Source organism: Myiozetetes cayanensis, unplaced genomic scaffold (genome assembly GCF_022539395.1).
Source record: "Myiozetetes cayanensis isolate MyiCay16 unplaced genomic scaffold, myiCay2020 scf28, whole genome shotgun sequence".
Classification (NCBI taxonomy): domain Eukaryota; kingdom Metazoa; phylum Chordata; class Aves; order Passeriformes; family Tyrannidae; genus Myiozetetes; species Myiozetetes cayanensis.
In genome coordinates, this window is record NW_026087499.1 from 1,358,024 (window position 1) to 1,380,772 (window position 22,749).

At 47.0% G+C, this 22,749-nt stretch overlaps 1 protein-coding gene across 1 annotated transcript in view; it reads right to left on the minus strand.

Annotated features, from left to right (window-relative positions):
• PLCH2 (phospholipase C eta 2) overlaps nt 1–22,749 on the minus strand; it is a 64,326-nt gene that overhangs the window by 21,154 nt on the left and 20,423 nt on the right. The window contains 5 exon segments of the mRNA XM_050322414.1: nt 1,138–1,231; nt 2,832–3,002; nt 3,982–4,111; nt 4,601–4,844; nt 5,217–5,363. Coding sequence (XP_050178371.1) covers nt 1,138–1,231; nt 2,832–3,002; nt 3,982–4,111; nt 4,601–4,844; nt 5,217–5,363 — 786 coding nt within the window.

Below are 22,749 nucleotides of genomic sequence, written 5' to 3' on the forward strand. Positions count from 1 at the left end.
AGTCATGAAGCTTTTTCCAGCTGTCTCCAAATAAGCCCATCTGCTCCCTGCTGATCAGGAGATCTGTAGTAGAATGTCCCCATGTTGGATTCTCTCTTATCCTAACACATAAACTCTCAGTTGTTTTATCATCCCTTCTTAGGCAAAGCAACTGGATAGATTTTTATTTTTTTTTTTCCTTCAGGAAAACCTGCATTATTTTAAAAAGCCCAGTCTTACTTTTCTAGCCATGAAGAAGGTAAGATAATGAACCTGATTATTCATTATTTATGTGACTACAACTGACTGTAAAGACCAGAAAATAAAAATATGAATATGGCAACTGCTCCCTCACTGGCATTAGAATAAGCTTTAAAATAAATTGAAAGTTTATTCTGGAAGTTGAACAGACCTGAATCCATCCTAAGCAACCATCATTTCTTGAAAAAAACCAACCTTACACTCTGTACCAGAAACTACCCACTTCTTCATGCAGGAAACCAAACAACCTCTATTTTGCCACTTTTCAGGATGACAACACACCCACAGAAATGGGCAGGACTGACCTTCCAGAGGTCCCAGAACTTTTGCACAGAAGCTAATGCCTGGGGAATGTACTCTCTCCTTAGATTCAATAAGATCTGGCAGAAGATTTACTGTTTAGGGGAAAGGATTTACAGTCAGCCCCCAAAATAACAGCTCCCAGCTGATGGTACAGCGTGGATATATTCACAGTGAAGGTTTAGCAGCAAAGGGCAGGAAGGCATGACCCCCACAGATTCCATCCATCATCCCACTTCACACATTTACTCTGGAGCACATCACTCCTCTTATTAACACTTAATGGGCTTCCAAAAATACCTGCAGGAATGATGCAACTGAATTCTACTGTATTTTCCAGAAGCACAAATAAAGACTCATCCAGTTCCATCTGTGCCTTCAGGGACTGCTGCTTCATCTTATGTGCCTGTCAAAACTCTTCCAATGAGACCCAACTTCCCTTTAGGTTCCTCAGCAAATAATAGATACTAAGAAACCAAAAAGGCTGGAAACACTGCCTGTACAACATGACAAAATCTATGCAAAATATTATGCAAGCAAAAGCAACATTCTCCTGAGCAATGAAACAGCTGCCTTTCCCCTGCACCCCCAGCTTACCATCAATCCCCAGAGCTCCCTCCTTCTTGTTCTCCAGGCACGGCTCAAACTTGTTGATGATCTCCAGGCAATGCTCTTTAGTCACATTTGTCATCTGGAACAGCAGCAAAAACCAAGTGTTAACTCTTAATCACAGCCTCTCTCAGCTCCTTGCTCTGCATGCAGTTCAGCAACCGGGCAGATTATCCATGGTGGGACTCGGGATTTCCAGTTCCCGGCGGGATTCTCACTCCTGTCAGTCAGTGTCAGGTCAGATCAGAGCAGCAGCACTTTGTGAGCAGTTCTGTGCTATTGGCAGCTGCCTGATCACAGAGTTCTGCTTTGTAGGTCAGATCTGTTATTAGGCACCAGGAGCATCCAAACAGAACAAGCTTTGTCACAAACCAATGGGATTTCTTCTCCTGTAGGATTAAAGGATTAGTTTGCATTATCAAAGGGTTTTTTACTTTAAAATAAAGCAAGAAAATGGTTCATCTTTATGCATCAGACAGAAAAATCTGTTACTAGCAGGGAAACAGAGATTCAGGACATAATGTTCTCAGGAAGAATCTGCTAACTTCAAGGTTGCTTTGCATTCTCAATTGAAAAAAAAAAAGTACAAAGGGGAATGTATGTCTGGAAACGTTGTCTGGAAATGTCACTTATAAAAACAGGGCCATTTATGTTGAGCTATTAACACTATTAATTCATATTCCTGCTATTTACTGTTGATTTATTCTCTATTATCCATGCTATTATTTCCCATTCCTGTCCTGAGTGGTCCAGCAAACCCTCCCTGTGCGATGCTGCACATGAAAACATGACATGAAAACACAGCCCTTGTCACCAGAGGGGACTGCAATGGAGTGACCACGTTGCTGACAGTTTTGGCAGCATGGAATCTTTGCTCAGGGGGAAATGACACCACCAGCACATCTGCCACCAGATCAGTGCCTTCTCTGGGGGCGATTTTAAACCTAATAAACAGAAGTAAAAGAAGAGGAATTAAAAAACCTCCAGCTCTGGGTTTGAACATACATGATCCATTTGCTGGTTCAAAAGATAAGGCTCTTCTGGCATAGAATGATCAGGTTTTCCCTGTGCATGTGGTGTGAGGAAGGCAAGGGAGAGAAGCCCCCCAGGCAGGATTTGTCCGTGTCAGTAATTAGCTGAGCTGATTTGTGTCCTGTCACCAGTCAGTGCATTTGTTCCTGCAGCACTGGAGTTTGAGCACTCAGACACAACTCCTCAGGACCTCAGTGTATTGCAAAAACCTTTCCATACATTAGTCATTCTCTCAACAGCTCTTGAAAAACAAAAACCTTACAAACTGAGATAGTGTGACAGAGTAATTCAGTGTTTCATCACGGACCGTGCACTAAGTCCCAAGCAGAGCCAGAAACACCGGCTTCGCTTCAGGATACTGAACACTGGGAACAGACAGATGCTGATGGAATTTTTCGAAGAGAACATGAAAAAAGAAAGAAACTGCAGAGATTAAATTTAGGAGCACAACAAAAGAGCCTACAGGAAAAAAAAAAAAAGGTAATGAGAGCAAGGAGATTGAAGAAATAGTCATGCCAGCCTACAAGATGAAAATCAAGAGACATTTAACTGTCGATGTTTTCACACGCACAACACTGAAGCTCCCTCCCCGTTTCAAAGGCAAAGCAGAAGGGCAGCACACTGGAACTCTCCTCCTGGCTCAGGCCCACCTTCTGCTCAGTCTCCAGGAAGCGCCTCAGGTCGTCTGTGTCCAGGTAGTCCTTGTGGTTGCTGTAGGTGAGCAGCAGCAGGTACAGATCGCGGCGCGTCGACATCATCTTGTAGAAGGCACAGAACTCCTCGAAGTCCAGCGTGCCCTGGTTGTCATCCGTGTCAGCCTCCTGCACACACAGCAACAGGACAGTCAGGAACCCAGCTGCCTGAGCCACCCTTACCCAGACAAACTCCTGCAGGAGAACAAACCCCCAGCTCAGCAGGTTGGTGCTGCTCCCTGCAGGAACAGGCTGGGCCCTGTCGTGTGAATGCTCTGCACAGCTTTTCCCTTACACCTCAGTGCAGGAGCCAAGCATCAACGTTTAGGCTCTTTACTGTTGCACAGGGAGCCCTCTGGAGCATTCCTTCTATCCATGGCAGTGAGGAAGGCAGAGTACCCTGCACAGAACTACCAATCCTATCATCTTGAGGAGACCCCTGGGACCCACGTCATCTGGAAATTAATTTGATATCCAGGGTTTGAGGGGTTATCTGTTAAATCCACAGCCATAAACTGATAATATCTGCAACAATACTAGTTTTGCAAGTAAAGAGAAAATCACCAGGGATTTGTCATAAAGGCTTCCTGGTCCCTGGAGAGACTTTCTGATGACAACAGCTGCACATCTCCATCGTTCAGCTGCCCACCAAATTGGGTCAAGGTCAGCAGAATGAAACGTCAAACAAACAGCTCTTAGCAGTGCAAAAATATGACAGATAGAGAAGTTTTCATGCTGGGTATTTTATTACTGTAGGATATTGGATACTTTACTGGATAATATTTATTACAGAGAACATAATCAGAGGAGGAAATGTGGCTGAGTTTCTGATGGAAAAGTATAGTGAAAAAGCAATCTTGGTACTGCTGAGTGTCTCCATGTTGTGTAACACCAGGAGGTACCTGGTGTATGGCCTTTTTCTGGGCATGACGTGTTTCTGGAGCTTCTTTTCAATTTACCAAATGGACTGTGTAGTATCTCTCAGCAGAGTGGAAACAACCCAGCTGCTGAAGTATTTGCAATCTCTCCTACTGGGTTTCATGTTAAATCCTTGTTCTTTTAGAAACAAACAAACAAACAAACAAACCCAAATGTTTTCATTCCTTACCTTAAACATTTGCTTGACTTTCTGTCGGGGCAGGTTCACATTCAGTTTGTGCATGAGCTGGAGCACTTCACTAATACTCAGACTGCCATCACCATTTTTATCTGCCTCATCAAAGGTCTGCTTCAACCACATTGAACAGGAGTTAAGGAACAGCGTGGAACATTGAGGGATATTACTGAACTTTAGGTATATATGATTTTTTCCCCATTAGGAAACACCGGAAATGAGACTGGAAATGAAGGAAAGTTCAAGATAATGTATCACTCTGCTCATGTTGGTTCAGTTGCAGTTCCTAGCCCTGCTGTGCTCTGTGGCCATTGCACAGCTCAGCAGAACACACTGAGTGAACTCAATGTGACATCACACCTCGTAGAACCAAACAAAATGGGAGGTTTTACACTGGGAGCAGGAGATGAAGGAATACCCAGGCATTCATCTCCAAATCTTGCCCAGAACAGTCCCCTTTAAGGACTCCTCCGCCTCTGGAAACAGGGAATACGAGGAGAACTGCTTTGAAGCTCTGAGCCTAGTGCTCACTTGCAGCCAAGCTGTAGGCAATGCCAGTGCTACCCGTGGCTCTCCTCTGCTGGGAACCCCCCAGGCAGCCCAGCAAGGATATTGGTCTCTGGTCCTCTGGCGCTTGGACAGGCTGTCCTCGTCACTGATCCCTGCCATCAGGTACTTCAGCCCCGTGATCCAGGTCCGGGCCTCCTCCGCGCTGGAGCTCACCAGGTCCAGGGATTCCATGTGGTCTCCGTGGTAGATGCTGAAGCAGCAGTTGGGGTCGAAGCTGCCATCAGCGTAGCGCTGGAAGATCTCCGACTGCTTCCCCTCACACACCTCCTGGATGGAGTCGATGGAGACTGGAACGAGCAAAGCACGGAGCTCGTTAGTGACCGTGTGCATGCCCCGGGGCAGACAGGAGGGTTCATCCTGCACAGAAATCCCACAGAGAAATCCCAAATCTCACTGCAAGGGCCTCACAGGGGTTGCCTCCTACTCATTTACAACATCCTACCCCACCCTACAACCCGCACAGCCAACAACAGCAACTTAACCTTCAGAAATCGTTCATCATAAAATCACTTGCTGCCCTTCAGATTCAACCACAACGCTCTTCTTGATCACCTGTCAGTGATCAACTTCCAACTGCCAAATCCTTCATGCTGGTTGTTCTGTTAGGAGGGCAAGACCCCAGGAGGGATGAGAGGGGAGGCTCTGTGGCTGACACTCACTTTTGGCTTTCTCATTCTTCCGGGAGGGTCTCCAGCGGATGCAGGACCTGTGCTCATCCAGGTAATAGAAGCGGACCAGCCCTTTGGATCCCCCACGGAGTTTGATCATTTGGGTGCCAGCCTGCATGGAGCTCATACATCTTTCCACTGAGGAGAGAAGGAAAGGGACAGCACCAAGTCAGACCTTGCTGCCTTCAGAACTGCCTTTGCAGGAAGGAAACATGTCAAACAAAATGAACAGCTCAAGCCACAGGACGAGATTTCCTGCACTGTCTGGTATAAGAGGTCAGGTATACCATCCCAGAGTCAGGAGGATTCTTGGCAACTGTGGACTTACCTGTAAATGTGGTGTTTTCACTCCCATACTGACTGATATGCAATGTCCATATGTTGGAGCCAGCACAAGGTCCGTGCCCTTCTCGAGCACCTCGAATGCTTTATCTGGGCTCCTGCAACAGGCAGACCTTGTGCTGGACACAGTTTCACCTGGGCACTGGAATCCTTGGCCAGCAAGGTCCCACTGCTCCTGTGGATTAAGCCACTGATGCTGCAGATTTGCTTCCAGATGCAGTGGCGAGGACCCGACAGATTTTCCTTCTTCCCCGTCACCCAAACCCCGCTGTCCTGGCAGGGGCCTTTCCCCTGAGCTTTGGGCACTGAACCTTTCCATCCCTGGGGCCTGGGCATCATCCAGGCAGTGCAGTGGCAGCTCCTGCAGGGGCTCTGCCCTGCCCTGGGAGCTGCTGCAGAGCTGTGGCTGCTGCAGGCACAGCCCCACAGCCAGGCTGGGGCTGGGCCAGGGCTGGGCTGTTCCTGCTCTCCAGCTGCTGCAAGCACTGAGCTCCTCTCCAGTGCCAGCTGGGAGCCACTGGCTCTGGCCCAGAAGAAATGCAGACTCATATTTTCTGCCAAGTCTCCCATTTATTTCCTACAGTGACAGAGCAGAGCCTGTGACCTGATTTCCTGTGGCTTTTCTGCCTGATCTGTTTAAGTAAAATTAAAACTATGATCGTGTCCAATGTTGGGCTTGGGGTTTTTTTTTTTCAGACCTGGAGATGAGAAGTGTAAATTACTACTGGGATTCTGGATGGAAGAATGACAACTAATACATGTAATGCACATTCCAGTGAGTCCGGATTTATAAATAAAAACACTCATTCCATGTATTCCAAAATGCATCAAAACCAGCACAATTCTTTGGTTCAAGTCCACCTCTGAGGCAAAAGCAAAAGCACCCAAGAGAAGCAAGGTGGAGTAAAAAGAAATGGGAAGAGGCACTGACAGTCCTGTGCTTTAGAGCTCGTGTTCAGACAAGGTCAATTAATTTACTCTGGAAAAGAAGGTTCAACATTTTGATTTGAAAGCAGGTCACTGTAATAAAAGAAAATTTAAATTTAAAGCCGTAATTCTGTGGAGCAAATTGTTCATGTTAATAAAATATTTATGGAGAGAAGGTGTGGAATTAAGAGCAAGATAATCCCTCATGTAACATTTTGTTTCTTAAAAGCTGATTCCCTTGGCTTCAATCAGAGCTGCCCTCAGACAAATCAGTGTGGTCAGCAGGAATTAGTCATAAAGCCAGTGCTGGGCCAGAAACATCCCTGGGATTCACTGCAACCTCAGACCCAAACTCAGCCCAACCCTGTCCCAGACACTTCAATGTTTTCGATACCTGCTTTCATTCCAGTGCAGGAGAAGATAAATATTTCTCAAATTTACTGAGATAATAATCATGGAAAGCTTAAACTTATTTCACAAGGCTTATAGGGTTTTTTGGGGAAAAAAATGGTCAAAATAGCTAATAAAAGAATTTCTCTTAACACTAATCACACAGACTTCAAAATCACATTAAATGTCCAACTTCTTCTTTGGCAGTTATAGCAGTAAATAAATAATCTTACTTGAAGAAATGAGGGAGAAGAATCAAAGATCACACCTGGTACAAAGCAGGAAATAACAAAGCAACAAAATAGAAGCAAACTTTATGTAACATACATTTACTTTGCTTTCACATGAAGTCAGAATATGCTCCATGCTGTTACAAATTTTAATAAGCATCCTTGGACTGCTTTTTCACTGCAGCTGTTCGTTCTGTGGCACTGACACACACCCTCCCCTGTCTGCAGGACTTAAAGTTCGGAGCAGAAAAGAAATAAATCCAAATGGTGCTAATATCAAATAGAAAATCACCTGTTTTTTTCTGAGATCCTTCCCAGCATGGAAAAGAGAAGGGCACACTGCTGAGAACACAAGCAGGACTGCTTCTCCTTGCCATTGTTCAGATACCTCTGTAAGGATTCATTTCTACACTTCAAATAAAAATCCCCCAGTCTTGCAATGAATCATTTTTTTTTTTTTTGGAAGAAATGGCTCCTAACTATCTTTAATTAAGGCTGATTTAAGGCTTTTCTGTTTTGCACGTCATTAGTACCTTGTTTTTTCAGAATTCAGCTTATGTTCAGCTCTCTTCTAATGAGTTGCCTCGATTTGCATCTGGACAAACCAGCCAGGGAGAGAAGATGGATCTCTGTGCTGCAGCAGAGAGCACTGTGAGAGCAGAGCAGGGAACAGGAACGTGGAACACCCAGTTCCACACGGGACTGATGCAGCAAGAACATGCAGGGGGACTTCTCATACTTCTCAGTGCCAGCTGTAGCTACTACACAGGGTTTTAAAGGAACAATAAATAACCAAACCACACAAACCACAAATCCCTACAACTTGTCCTGAAACAAGGGGCGAGAAGAGGCCCATTCTGTGCCTATTGTTAGAAAGATGTTCTAACGTCTGCAAACTAATTATTTATGGTTCAGTAGCAGCATTGTCTTCTAGGAGTTTCTGGGTTTGATGTAAATGTGTGAAGCAGTGGGAGTATTTTAGCATGTGGGGATGGGAAGAAGTTTAGAAGGATTGAGTCACTGGGTATTTTTGTACAGGGACCAGCTTTGTCAGAAGAGCCAGGCCCCGGGTCCGAGGTGGCCCCGTTGTGTCCCCAGGAGCAGTGACAGGGCAGCACCAACACCCCTGCCGGGCTCTGCCCAGGAACACACCCTGGGGGTGCACCCTGACCGTGTGCTTCACAACCACCCCTCTCCTAAACCATGCAAGGAGAGGGAGTCAGATTGGAGGGATTTCTTCCCCCCAGGGACCCCCGAGGCTGCGGCAGAGCCCAGAGAACCCCCCCGGAACAGCAGCAAGGGAAGGGCGAGTTATCCCCTGAAAATATCCCCAAACCACAACAGCCTTCCCACACACAAACAGAGCACTCCCACACTTGTCACACATTCAGCACTGCAAATCCATTGAGGAGATAATAATTGCCCCATTTTTCAAGTCTCACTGGAGATGGTCTCGCAGCTACGAGTCAATACAGAAATACAGAAACCCCAGAGCTGGCTGGTCCAGCTATTCCTGCCGGGAATGTCAGCTTCCCTTTAGGCAGGAGGCATCAAACATCCATAAAAACAAACACAGAAATATAAGAATCCGAAAGCACAAAAGTATGTAATATATATGTGTATAATCTATACGTGTATACAACACATCCAGTGCAGTGTGTGGGGATCCCAGACAGCTGAGCAGGCAGGAGGATGCTCTGCCAAGGCTGCAGGTGACCTGTCTGTGGTGTTCCTGGCCCAGGTACACCAGGCTGGCTCACATCATTACACTGGATCCAATTAAAAACCAGGCCACAGCAAACCTCATTAATCTTCATTTCTTTCGTTTTGCATCCCTCCAGCCTTGTGAGCAGGTCCCTCTCACCTTCTGAACCAACAATCCTATTCCTACTGTAAGAACTCCCTCTCTCCTGGTGGCTCTCACTGGCTCAAGCCCCGCTGAATTCCAGGACTCTCTGCTGTTCACTGGTCAAAAAAATCTGGAAGTGCCTCTGGAGAAGCAAATTTCTGTGTAATTCTGCCAGCAATGGTTGGGACAGTGTCCACTGTGTACAAGAGATAATGGAAGACTGAATCCATCCCTAAGGTGCACAATCCTTAATAAATGAGATGCTAATGGGAGAAGAGATGCTCTTAATCCTGTGGAAATTAGGGTGCTTAATTGGAGGGCAGGCTGTCAGCTCTCCAGCCCTCAGCTCAGACTCCCTCAGCCATCTGCACAAGCCAAGTGCACAAGCACAGCAGGATGGTTATTTTGCTGGGTTTATCACCTATTTCAACAAAAGGCTGCTATGAGGGGACCCAAACAGGACCCTTCTCAGAGAGCTGGAGAATTTTGTGTATCAGTATTCAGAAAACAACCTCCCAGGAGTCCACTCACCTGCCAAGGGAGAAGAGAGCAGAGATGCTTCTAAACACTCATTTTAAAAACTCTAAACTACAAAACCTGCACAAAAAATCAGCATGTTAAGAGGTGTGCAAACCCCGGCAGAGAACAAACCTAACTCACTGTGGGCAAGGAGAGGGAGATGGATTCTGTGAAACAGAAAATTTCCAAGTTGCACCTGCCAGAATGCACAGCTTTGCTTTAGCTTTTCCTGAGGAACATGAAGAAATCAGTAATGAAGTTATAAGTTATAAAAGAGCTGCACTCCCAGCCACGAAACATAACATTGCCCTGGGGCTGCCTCACGTTCTTCCTTCCTTCCCACTCCCCCACTCTGCTGCTGGACAAAGGTGTCACTAACTCAGATTTAGGCAGGAAAGGTTTCAAGGTGTTCCCTGGAGTGCCCGGGGCCCAGCCTGCAGCTTACCAAAGTGGCCGATCTTCCACCGCGGGGACGCCACGATGCTGCCACCCACCCAGAAAAAGTCCTCGGCCAGGCGGGCCACCGAGAACTTGTTCCTGAGCAAGGGAGACCTCGAGACATCCACGTCTGAGATGAGCTGACAACAAGCACCGACGGCCCTGGGAGGTATCAAGGTTCTGTAGCACACATTTTCCGTGTAACAGCATCGAAGTATTATCGGGGAAAAAACCAAAATGACAGGTGATTTCCAAAATCCAGTGGTATTTTTCAGGTTGTTACAGGACAGTTTCACAGTAAATTTAGGCTTCCTTCATGCTCCAGACATAGAATATTAAAATCCCAACCAAATCCTTTGTATTCTGTGTGACCTACCTCTGTGTCTGCTCTGGAGGACTGGCTGGCTTTCAGTTCAAGAGTTTAAAGAAGACACATGATGGACACAGGCAGGGCCACGAGGCAGTTTGGCATGTAGATGAATCCATTTCTGGACAGCAAGGCCTCCTGCTGATATTCTTTTTCCTCTGGTACTTTCCCAGCTGCATCCATCAGGACATCATTGTGGCTTCTCCAGCCGCTCCCTCCTCCCAACAGCGATTCCTAACGGAGAGGACCCTTCTCTTGCTTTGGTTACCAACAGATCTGCAAGTCCCACCTCCTGAGTGCCTACCTGCTCTTCAAACCCAGCCAACAGCATCCACTGCAGCAATCAGTGCAAAGTCACCAGCACAAGCCATTCCCCTCTGTGCCTTCCTGAGCCCCCCCTGCCTCTCTCTGCGAATCCCTCCAGGTGCATAAAGCTCTTCAGTCTCTTTCCAGGTCTGGAAACAAAAGAACAATCACATCTTCTGCTCCTGCAGCTCTTCAAGGTGATCATTGTACCAGTCTTCCTCTTTTCTCTGAAGGTTCTCCTCGGTGTTTCAATGGCCATGTCTGATAAAAGAGAGGGCATTTCTCTCTAGGCAGCAAAAACCAGATAGGATGGAAACACAGCAACACATGTTTGCTTCAAATCCTAAACCCATCACACGCACTAATCCTAAAGCCTGCTCCAGTCCTATCCCAGCAGGGGATTTAGGTGACACGTTACAGCTGAGGGAAAAAAAAGGTAGAAAATAATGCTTCCTTCTTCTTCTTCTTCTTTTTCTCCTTCTCTGCCTATGTTAGAAGCATCTTTCCATCTCACAGCCTGTTCAGGAATGTCTCTGCCAGCTGACACACCCCGTGGAAGAGGCTGCTGAGGGCACAGCCAGGCAGCTCCCCTGCACAGAACAACTGCTGTAACAGAGCCAGAGCAGTGAGGGGCTCCAAAACTGGCAGATAAAGCAGGTAAGGATTAATTTCTAGAAAGCACTAAGTCACTACCTCATTCCATTTGAAATGCATCCATTAAACCCCAAATACAGCAATCTGTCATTCAGGTTATCACAACCTCTTAAGCTACATTAAGTTTTCAGCACAATAGACAATCGCTGTTGCCATCTGGGATCTGTACAAGGAGCCTCACACACTTCTACCCTGATGAGCTGAACACAAATTGCCCGTTTAAAAACACATTCATTAAGTGCTTCCTACTCCTCCTTTCAGAGGCTGAAAAAGCCTTAGAGTAGTTAATTCCAGAGCTGATTCACTCTCAATTATAAGTTGTTTATTTCACCACCTATACCCAGAGTTCTTATACTAGGCTGGACCCTGAGTTCAACCACAGATTAATTCCAAGTAGCACCAGGCTGGGTCTGCACCACGGCTCAGCAGTGCCAGGAACACCACGGACACTCCTGCCACAGTTTATTCCAACTCTTCAGCCACAGCCTCCCATCCTCCTGAGGCAGCTTTCACCAGTGATTTAGAGCAATGACTGCAAACTGTCACGAGGGAAGAGCCTGTTAAACGCTCACAAGCACATCTCCACCCCACAGCAAACTGCTGCCCCAAGGGAAGCTTCCAAAGATCCTGCTCCTTTCTCCAGGTGGAGCAGGGCCAGAATTGACCTGAGACCTGTGAGCTTCACTGCCTGCTCTGTCACACACTCCTCTGAATTTCCTAAATAAATCCACAGCCATCTTTGTGCAGTGTCCCTGCTATGGAGATAACATCTTCAATGGGGGAATGACGTGGTTGTGCCTCACAAGAGAGGAGAGACAGCTGAACTCTGAGACTCTCACTCCTAAGGAGACAGAGTTAGGGCAAACTTTTGCATAAACCAGAAGTACTGTGGTTGTTTAGCTCCTTTCTCCCCCTCCTGCAGCACTAATCAGGGATCCTTGCAGCCTTCCAGGCTGTCCATGCCACGAAATCTCAGTGGCTGGCACGCTGTGTGCCAGGCAGCTACAGCTACAACCTGCAAGATTCAAAGATTCCTTCTGCCAGGACATCCTAGAGCCTGCATTAACCATTCATGTGTTATCAACCTGGGGGCAAGGGAGGGGGAGAGAAGAAGAGTGAAATGTAACTCCCATTGCAGCATTGCCCAAGATATTGGTTTACAGACTAGAATTTGAATTCTGCACAAGCAGGACTTCAAATGTGGGTTTGGTTTTATGCCAGCACAGAGAAATGCCAGTGATTTCTAGCACCAGAAAAGAAGAACTATTTCAATATTCAAGTTAAAATTAGAAGGGTTAATTTACATCCTTTTAGTTGACATTATCAATCCATCCTTCAGGCCTCCTAAGAAAATGATCATGCAAACAGAGAGAAATAAAACCTTGCAGAAAACTCCTCTGTTTATTGATTGTGATGGATCCTGGACAACAGTGTGGAAAAGCCACAGGAAACAACAAAGGGTTAAATGGGACACAATCCCTCTTCCAGCTCTTAAGCACACTGAGCTGAGGACTTAGGACCTAAGCCTACTGAAATGGTTTCTATTCTTGCCTCACTTGACATCCTCAGAGAAATCTTGCTCACCTGACACAACATGGAGATTAAAGACTCCTTTCCACAGCGCTTCAGGAACTTATTATTGTCTGAGTGTAACAAAGGCTTTTCATGCCACGAGAAAGGGTTTGAAAACCAGCAATGCCTGAGTCTGCAGGCTGGCCTGTGGCTCAGCTAAAAATGGAACTGGGAACACTTGAACAATGCTGGGATGTCAAAGTCTTGCAAAGGAAGAGCTTCGCCTCAGGAATGCCAGAGGAGCCAGACTCCAGCCCACAGGTTGAGCATCCTGCAGGAGACACAGCAGCACAACACACACGTGGCTTGGGAGGTGGAGAAAAGGCAGCAAGGTGGGGATCCTCCTGAGAAAAATGAGGTTCTCACTAATGCAATCCACCAGGAGGGAGGGAGTCCTTCCAACACTTTACTGCCAGAGGGATGGGAGAAGGGCTGGCAGTTGTGTAATACAAAGGGAAACAGCCCTCAAAGTAGAGAAATCACAACTAAAAACCTCAGTATCCTGATTGCCAGAGACATTAAATATTACAGAGCTGATGGTGTATTTGCCCTGTAAGTCCACCAGGATTAGACCTGCACCTTTGCAGCCATGCACTCCCTTCACCCTCCCATGGACACACAGACCCAGTTCACCAGATTAACAAACTGGCCTCGGCACAAGGGGCTGACTCTAAAATACTCCTGGGCAGCTATCAGTGATACACTCATGAACTGTAACACAGGAATACAGCTATCAGTGATACACTCATGAACTGTAACACAGGTATCCCTATTTCCCATCCAGGGAAATCTAACTCCTAATGGCTGTAGGAAAAAAAATTATAATTGCCAACCCACAATAGGAGTCATCAAGTACAAGGAGGACACAGGAGGTTTCAGTGCCACCTGGCACATGGCCATTTATCTGTACTCTCACTTGCTCTTACCATGCCCATTGCCAGGGCACCCGCTGGGACACAACCTCATCCCAACTGGGCTTAAGCTGCCTTTTCCCTAATTCTAGCCCAGCTCCACTCCCCTGCCCCCTGACCTGGACACAGACAGAGCTGCAGTCTATTCCCAGCCATCTGGACAGCACCTCTAAGCACAGTAATCCACCCTCGAGATTAGAGCTGCACATCTTGCCCGCAGCAAGTGGAATCCAGGTTATACCACGGCTTCTGTCTCACCCACCCTGCTCCAAAGCTCAGCACTGGCTGGGAACATGCTCCTCAAGTGACTCTGTTTGACTGCAATTCACCTGTCCCCAGTGTCCAGCAGTTTACAAGGCCACTGGTTCCACCGGGAGAAGCAGCAATGGTTGTGACATCCTTTGTGTCCTGGTGCATCCTTTCCACACCGGAATTCCCAAGGGGGCAAGGCCTGAGACAGCTGCTTTAGGCAACCACAGCCATGAGCACTCCCAGGCCTTCCCCAAACTGTTTAATAAGCTGCATTATTATAAAATGAACTGATTGCAAAATGCCTTAAATGACTTCATTCACTTGGAGGAATATTTGTGGAACTGGGACGCATTAGCAGCACCAATGTAATGACAACAATTACTCTGCCTTCTGCCATGATGGTTCGTTCTCTTGGGCTCCTCTGGAAAAAAATGATGCAATTATTTTAATTAAGTGAGAACAGGCCTTGTGCTTTGAGCTGTTGAACTCTTTTCCTTGCTAAGCTGCAATAATGAAATGTTGCTGATCATGGAAAACGTCAGCATAAACCAAAGATTTTCAGACTGTAAATGTTGCTCAAAGGTCACCTTGTCTCCAACCTCTGGCTTGTAAAAGACAATGTCCCTACACACTTAATTGAAGTAAGAACCTAAACTCTTTACATTTAAAGATCTTTCAGCACTTGACCATCTGTTCAGTGACATGGGCTATAAACACAGAGAGGGAGATCAGGGCAGGTTGGGAGGGAACAGATCCATCAGGATGATTGCACACCTTCTAGGAAAATAGCTCCAAGAATGCAAGAATCCCAGGCAAAAGGGGTACAGGAGAACCAGAGAGGTGAAAGATGTCCGGAACAGAGACCTGAGACTGAAATGAATCACCACAGATTGACTTTAACTCACAAACTTTCTGTCTGTATTTGGGGTGAATTTTAATATATTCTATCCGTAAAAATTCAGGACTTTTCTAGACTTCCCTGTTGTGCCACGTACATTTTAAAACAGGTGACAGACTCTTCTTCAAATATATTCCAGTTTCATGAAAGATGGGAAGAAAGGAGCTGCACTGGCTCTAGGAACAAGCTCTGTCTTCATTCAGTGCTTTTCTCAGCTTCTGTGGCAGCCAAGAGACAGCCTTATGAGGCTCTTCTGTAAATTATCCCTTCAAAGATGTATCACTCTACAGAACCCAGCATCTGTACCTCTTAGAAGCCAATGGAAGGTCCTTTTGTAAGCTTCAAAGGTGACCCTAATTGTGGTTTTCTTCAGGCAGGAACCACAGAGGGGAGATTATCACCATCAGAAGCAGAGTTGCACAGCGAGGGCAGCTGCTGAGCTGAGCCCACAGCAAGGTCAGGCACTGCACTCCTGGAGATTATTGCCTGGTTTTATTTAGTCCTGGATTCAGTGTAGTTGAGGTAAACGTTCAGGAAGCAAAGTAATTGCTCCTGGGCTCCTCCAGGAAATGTATTTCTATCTCCTGCTCTGGCCTCCAATATCCACCTCAGTCTGAAACAAAGCAGACTGGCAGATTCATTTCCCCCCAGGGATCAGAGCAGAAGATAAGCAGGCACTTGAAGGCTGTATATGAAAGAGTCAGCTCACTGGGAAAATGGGCTCTCCAGAAAATATTCCACCGAAATCCACACCTAACAGTGCTTCTGGACTTTGTTCAGAGTGGGCTGGTCCACGTTCCCTCCATGTCAGGCCATGCCATGCCAGAAAATTTGGTTTCTCTCTGCCACATAATGTCTTTAGACCTGCAGAGGCCAATAGTGATTATTCCTCCTCCTGCAACTCCCTGTAACAGGAAAGCTTCCCCTTTTAGGTGAACTAAATTCACATTCCCCATGCAGATGATTGTCAGGGACAGACGGGATTTGAATCACAAGAACCAGCCCATACGGTATCAGTTAATTTTAAGTTGGCCACTTAGCAATAACATGACATTTTCTTTGCAGTGTTTCTCTCCCTTTTTTTAAAAAATCCAACAGAAGATGAGGCACCTGGAACCCATCTCTAACTGAGGGCTAGAGCAGCAAACCCAGTGAGTGCATCATCAGTGACAAGGCCAGCTGAGTGGCTGTGATGCTGGGGAAGGAAGGAAACCTGTGTGCTGATCTTTCCCAAAGCCTGTTGCAGTTTGGAGGCTGAAATTCTGCAGCTCCAGCTCGTGAGCTGTTCCACTGGAAGGTGTTTTCCAGCTGTCACATTCCTGAAGGACTTTCCCAGGCAAGGTGCTTCGCTCAGGGCATGGCCCGTTCTCCCGGTGGCACTGACAGTATCCAGTGTCTCTTTAGGGATAGATGAACATTCCAGAATTCCTGGGAGCAAGTAATTCTTTGGATCATCACCCATGACTATTCAGCTTCCAGGCAGCCAGAACCCCTTAGAAAAGGAGAGTGGCAGGTCACTGGAGGTGCCTGCACTGGCTGGCCTAGAACGACACCCTCTGGCAGAGCCCCCGAGCGGGTTCAGCCACACCGAGCCCTCCTCAGCCCTTCTGACTGCAGGCAGGGAGTGAACCCTCCCAACTGCACAGGGATGGTCCCCAGGACATCCTCCAGGACAGCCTCTCCCACCTGTTCCCAGAAGCTGGAAGCTGAACCCAGCAGTGAGGAGGCAAAAGGGTGACACAATTCCTGCTCCATCACACCTTCCCTGAGGACACTGTCTGTGTAAACTGCAGATGGATCCACACTGGTGCACCGTGTTTCACAGAACAATCATGACAGGAGGAACACTCAGACTGTCCCATCCCCACGTTTTCAAAACCAGACTGTTTTAACTTTCAGCCCTGAAACACTTCTGTTAGAAAATGCACTCAACAGAAGAACATCAGTGGATTCAAACTGGCAGGCAGTGGGCTCACGTTGGATACTGGGATGGAATTCCTCCCTGGGAGGGTGGGCAGGCCCTGGCACAGGTTGCCCAGAGAAGCTGTGGCTGCCCCATCCCTGGAAGTGTCCAAGGCCAGCTTGGAACAACCTGGGACAGTGGAAGGTGTCCCTGCCCATGGCAGGGGGAGGGACGAGATGAGCTCTAAGGTCCCTCCCAACCCAAACCATTCTGGGATTCCATGCTAAATGTACCATTTTGATTAACTCAGTCCAAAACCTGGGAATTTACATGTTCTGAAGATTTAAGAAAGTCACCCTCTTTCACTGGAACGAGACAAGATCTTGCCCATAGGAAATAGTTCCTCTCTATTTAGCATCCAGTTCAATTAAGGCTTCCATGCTTCCAAATCTCCAGCCTCTACTCCAGCAATATGGCACAAGTAAATAAACTCTTCTGCCAACTTTTAAAATCTGTTTTTGCTATTTAAATAAATATTGACAATGCCCAAATGCATCTCACCATCTCTGCTTCACTCTTAACAAATCTCAGAGGAAAATATTGGTTAACATTTTCCTGTTGTTCTGATGCAGACTGAGACACTTTGATTACTTACCTGGATTGTTTGCATAGTTGTCAGAATCACTAAATATGTCACAGACTAGTAGTATTATTGGATTCAATCTTATTTTTATCTATATATAAATAATTCCCAAAATGGTCATAAAACACAGAAAAAACAATGGTCATTTCCGTGCACAATTGGAGCTTTTTCTATGTGATGTTTTCATCTAGAAATGATTTTTAGGAAAGGAAAGAGAACTTTAATGAGTGTGTCCCTCAAAAGACATGGGAAGGGATCCAGGAATGTGGGAGTAAGTATTCTACAGCTGCAAACACAGGGAGTGAGGCTTCTGCTCTGCTCCCTAGAGACACAGAGGTGTCAGAGCAGGACCCAGAGCACACAGAGCGGCTTTTCTGAACACACAGAACTGAACACAGCCCTCTTTACTTGTTGCATAACTCCTGTAAAACCACTTGCCTAACAGGCACAAAATACAAGATGCACAGAGACAAGCTGGGCATTTGGGTCAATTAAAATATATCACAGGGAAGGGTTTCTCTCTCTGGGCTTTTACCAAACAAATCAACGAGGAAACAAAGCTTTTAAAAATAAAAACTGGGCTTCTGAGGACCGGTCCTGAATGGCCAGGGTTCCTCAGGCATCCCCCAGTGCAGGTCTGAGCTCCAGGTCCAGCATGCAGGACCCTGCAGCCCAGTGCTCCAGCTCCAGCATTCCCCCACTCCATCCCTGCCCTCATCCCGCCACGGACACCTTCAATCAACCCCGACCACTCCGTGCTCCCTTCGTGTCGGACGGGTGTGAAGAAACGACGCCCAATGAGCAGCAAATCACCTGCTCTGAGAAATTAAAACAATACATCTGACTCACAACAGCACTGGAGTCTCTTTCCTCTCTCCCCATGTGGGTAGCAGAAGGTCTCTGGTTAAAAATAGAAAGCCTTTCTTCTGGTGACAGCAGCGAGTTAAGGGAGCAGAAAAGGAGCAGGAACGTACCTGGTGCGCTCCTTCGCGGCACTTTCCGTGCAGGAAGAAGCAGCCATGAGAGATACATTCATTATTTAAGCTTTGTGGTAATAGGAGGCAAAGGTACAGCAGAGGCTCCCTCGAGAAACTGCTCTGTTTGTTTTAAGCATTTAAGTTTGAATAAGAGAAAACAAGTGTCCAAAGAAGCTTTGCAAGCTGTACTTTTCTCTACAGTAAAACTAATTTCCCTCAGAAAGGGTGATTAAAATAAACATTTTCCCCCTTACCTTTCTCTGGGCTGAGGCATTTAATTGTGCTTGCATCATCCATATTCCAGTGAGAGATTCGAGGGAACGCACCAGAGGAAGCAGCACAGACCAGTATGCACATCCCTGGTATTTCAAAAGACTCTTGGAAAGAAAGAGGAGCAGAGCACTGCCCGTCGGTGTCTAACGCAGCATCCCCAGGCTCCTAGGGGAGCTCCCTGCCTCCGGGCTGAGCAGGCTCATCCCTCATTCCCTGCATAGGAGTGGATCGGGAGCTGCTGACAGACAGGTAGGGAGCAGCGCAGGAGCTCAGTGAGTGTTCCCAGCCTTTCACTGCAGCCCAAGTGTTCAGCCACCTGGGATAACCGGCTGTTAACTCCTTGCTGCCCTGCTCTCAGGCACGATGCACCCACGTGTTTTGCTGCACTCCTTCAAAAAAGAACTCAAGGCAGAACTCGTGGATGTCAGGAAAGAAAGGATAACTCACTTTTAACTCCCCTGGGGTGTACTGCATTCAGCAGGCAGCAAACACCAGTGGGGTGCTGCTTCGTTTAAGAGGGAAAAGAAAACCAATTCCTCCCAGACTCTATTAAGTTTAGAAAGCAAGTCTACAGTAGCTGATAAAAATAGGCAAGCTGTTCTCTTTGGGCTTCTCTCTGATTTCTCTTCTTGGCAAAGACCACGAATTTCCCTCCTTTTTAACTTGCAAGGAAATATTAACACAGAATGAATGGGAAGTGTCTGGGAAACAATACACATTATTGTACTCTGGGTCCCAAAACACAACATACGAGGAGGCAGGCACAGACCTCTGAGTTCTGTCTACCTTCTGGAGAGGAATTTCAGCACCTTTTTATGATGGTACTGCCTAGAAGTTCCAACCAGGAGCATTTCCTGCCTGTCCTACGTGCCACTGACATGCACACCTCAGGAATGATTTCAGGCTTGGGCTCAGGGCTGCTTTCAGTAAAACATGGTCCCATTTGTTCAGTGGTGTTCAGCACTAGCTCTGTCCCCTGAGGCCTCATCTCCTGAGCAACCCAGCCAGGAGCACTCACTCCAGGAGCCTCTGGGGCACCATAAATTTACACCACATTACATCTGGGCTTCTCCTCCTGCATCCACTGCACTTCAGCATCAGCTGATCCGGGCCAATACTGCAGAGAACCTTCCAGCTTTACCCCAGAGGTGACTCCCTTTCTGTGCCACTGCTCTCATTTCCTGGAGGGAGTGCAGGTTATCACCAAATCACTGTCTCACTTGTGAGACTGTAAGAGGTTCAGAATCAGCGCCTGGGTAATGTATGATATCAATTTCATAAAGTAAAATGTTTTATTTCTCTGGGAGTTTTCTGCTGTGCAGTTAGAACAGGGTCACAGAATGAGTGTCAGAGAAACATTTGAAGGCATTCACAGCACATGCAAATTTTCTGAGGTAAGGAGAACACAGACTGTGCTATCACAGAGACCAAAGCAGTTCACAATAAAAAGATTCTCTCACTCCAAGTAACACGTAGTTTAAACCACGGGATATTTCTCTATGAGAAGCCAATGTGCTGACTCTTGGAATCAATGGCAAACTTTGACCTGCCTTTTGTGGACCCAGATTCACACCAGAAGTGCATAAGTGGCAGGGAAAGGTCACAGCACTTGGGTTTGGAGAGCACAGAACAAACCCCCACCGTTGTCAGATCCATATTATACAGAGCATAGCACGCCCCAGTTCCTTCACTGCCCATTCCCAGCTCTCTGGTTCTACCAACCAGAGCAGAAGAGTGACTTGTGGTGTGGTGCTGTCACATCACAAAGATTTAAGTCCTGAGAAGGGACTAAAAGGGGCCAGGAATTCTCTCAGCTCCCACTTTCCCAGCCATGCAGAGAAAGCCCAAGGTGCTGCTGGAGCAGCTGAGCCACGATGTGCCAAAGCTCTGCTCTTGCTGTGGGGAGGCACCTGGAAATCACAGCCAGCTCCACGAGTGTCCCTGCACTCCCTGGGATGCAGCTCTAGATCCCCAGTGCACAGAGGATGCAGGTCCCTCCCAGGTCACTCCCACAGCACCATCCCACTGGGGAAGGAACAGAGCACTTCCAGAGCAAGAGCACCAACTCTCTGAGCTGCAGCTGCTCCCCAGCTCTGGCTGGTGACAGTGCCACACACTCTAGGGCTGCATTGTCATCTGACTACACGCTCACCCACACCCTTCATCCCAAGGCTCCAGCTGTCACATTTTATCACACTATGAGACCTGCTTCCTGATGGAAACAGCAGGTCCTGTTGGCCAGCCCAGGGCAGGAGTGTCAGCACTGCTGGGGACAAACAGGAACGGCAGCACAGCCCCCTTACAGCCCAGCAGAGACAAGGTGGGCAATGGAACACCCACAGCACCACCAGGGACGTTGGGAACACTCAGGAAAGCCAAGCCCTGAGCCCTCGCTGAAAGCCATCAAACCCCATCCAGATAGTTCCCTGTCTCACAATCCGTGGCATCACTTCAAGACCTTCTATAAATCAACTTCAACACATGTGGGTGTCTGTTCTTAAGTTTTTGTTCCCATAGTTACCAATGTACTTTGCCACAGAAGAGAACAGCAGGTGGCAAGACATAGAACAAAATCACCGTTCTTTTAACATATGAAGAGTTGGGAAGTTTCAAGTTAAGGTTGGATTGCCAAATGTTTACAGACAGTTACCAAGACTAACATGACCAGATCAGAAAACTACGAGATCCTTCCTTACATTTGATCCTGAGCTGACAGTAAATTCAACAACATCCAGCAGAAGGATGGATTTCCAGCCATGAGGATGCACAGTCTAATGCAGAAGTAGTTTCCTCTTCTTTTTTGCAGTTTGAAATTCTCCCCAGGTCCCCGTGCTACCTTCACTCGTGCTTTCTGCAGAGAAGAGGAAAAGCCCAGCACACTGGGTACAAGACAGACTTCTCCAAATAAAATCACCTTTGTGGGACAGAAACAGTGAAAACCAACCACCAACAGTCTGTTCCACCCAAAAACAATTTACTTGAAGGTAAAAAACTCTCACAGCTTGCAAGTAATACCTTCTCCAATCTCGGCTCAAACAGGGGGCAAAGTGACTGTCTTTCCTTTCTTTCTTCATTGCTTTCCCCCTTCTCTGCTAGACACAAGCACCTTCCCATCTTACGTAATACAGATTTGCTGGGAAGAATGTGTGTTCCCTGAAGACAGTTTCAAACAGATCTTGGGGTCTTAGAAAGCCTTTACAACTAAAGCTCAACTGCCCACACACTGAACTAGCCCTGAGTTCTCAACCACTTCAGTGACAGGAACACCCCCCAGTGCCACAGCCCAGCCCCACAGACCCCACGAGCCTTTCTGCTGCATTTCTATTTCCTGTGGTGCTTTATAAACAAGTTTCCAACGTGTTTGTAAACTCCTGACTAAGAATCTGAAAACAAGGAAAACATTATTGTCTGGGCCACTTTGTTTAAGCACAAACACTTCAGTAAGTAGTTCACACTGTCTGCAGGTGATAAAATCTGCAGCTGCTGCAGCGACAGCTGCTGACAAACATATGTTTGCTGCTGGGACTCATGATACTTCTTTTCAGATCATTAAAGGGAAAATGTTAAAAAAAAAAAAAAGAAAAACCTTCGGTTTGCTGCTCCTCTTTGTCCCTCCAAGTGTTCCAAGTGACATGCTGTGCTATCCCTTGCTGTACACCTTTAAATGCCTAACAAATCACAGCCAGGCTGGACACAACAGCAAACCCTGCTGGGACAGTGACAGTGGCTCTGCCCAGCCCTCACCTCCAGCCCCTGCTGTCCCAGAACACAGCAGGTCTGTCCAGCCAGAGCTCTCAGGAAAACACCTGCCTGCCCTCAGCAACCAGGCAGATCCCACAGGAATCCCAGCAAGGAGCTGTGATCCTGAGGATCATTTCCCTCCCAACACTTTCCTTGTCTTTTCCACTTAGTTTTGTCAGCTCCTCCACCGGGGTGCTAAAGCTGCAGTGGCCTGGTGATCACAGAGGCCAAGCAACAGAGACAGGGCCCTCGGAGATAAATGTTAAATTACCTCACATCCCTTTATTTCTCCACACAGTGTTTTTTCCCCTCTTAAAAACAGAAATGCCTTA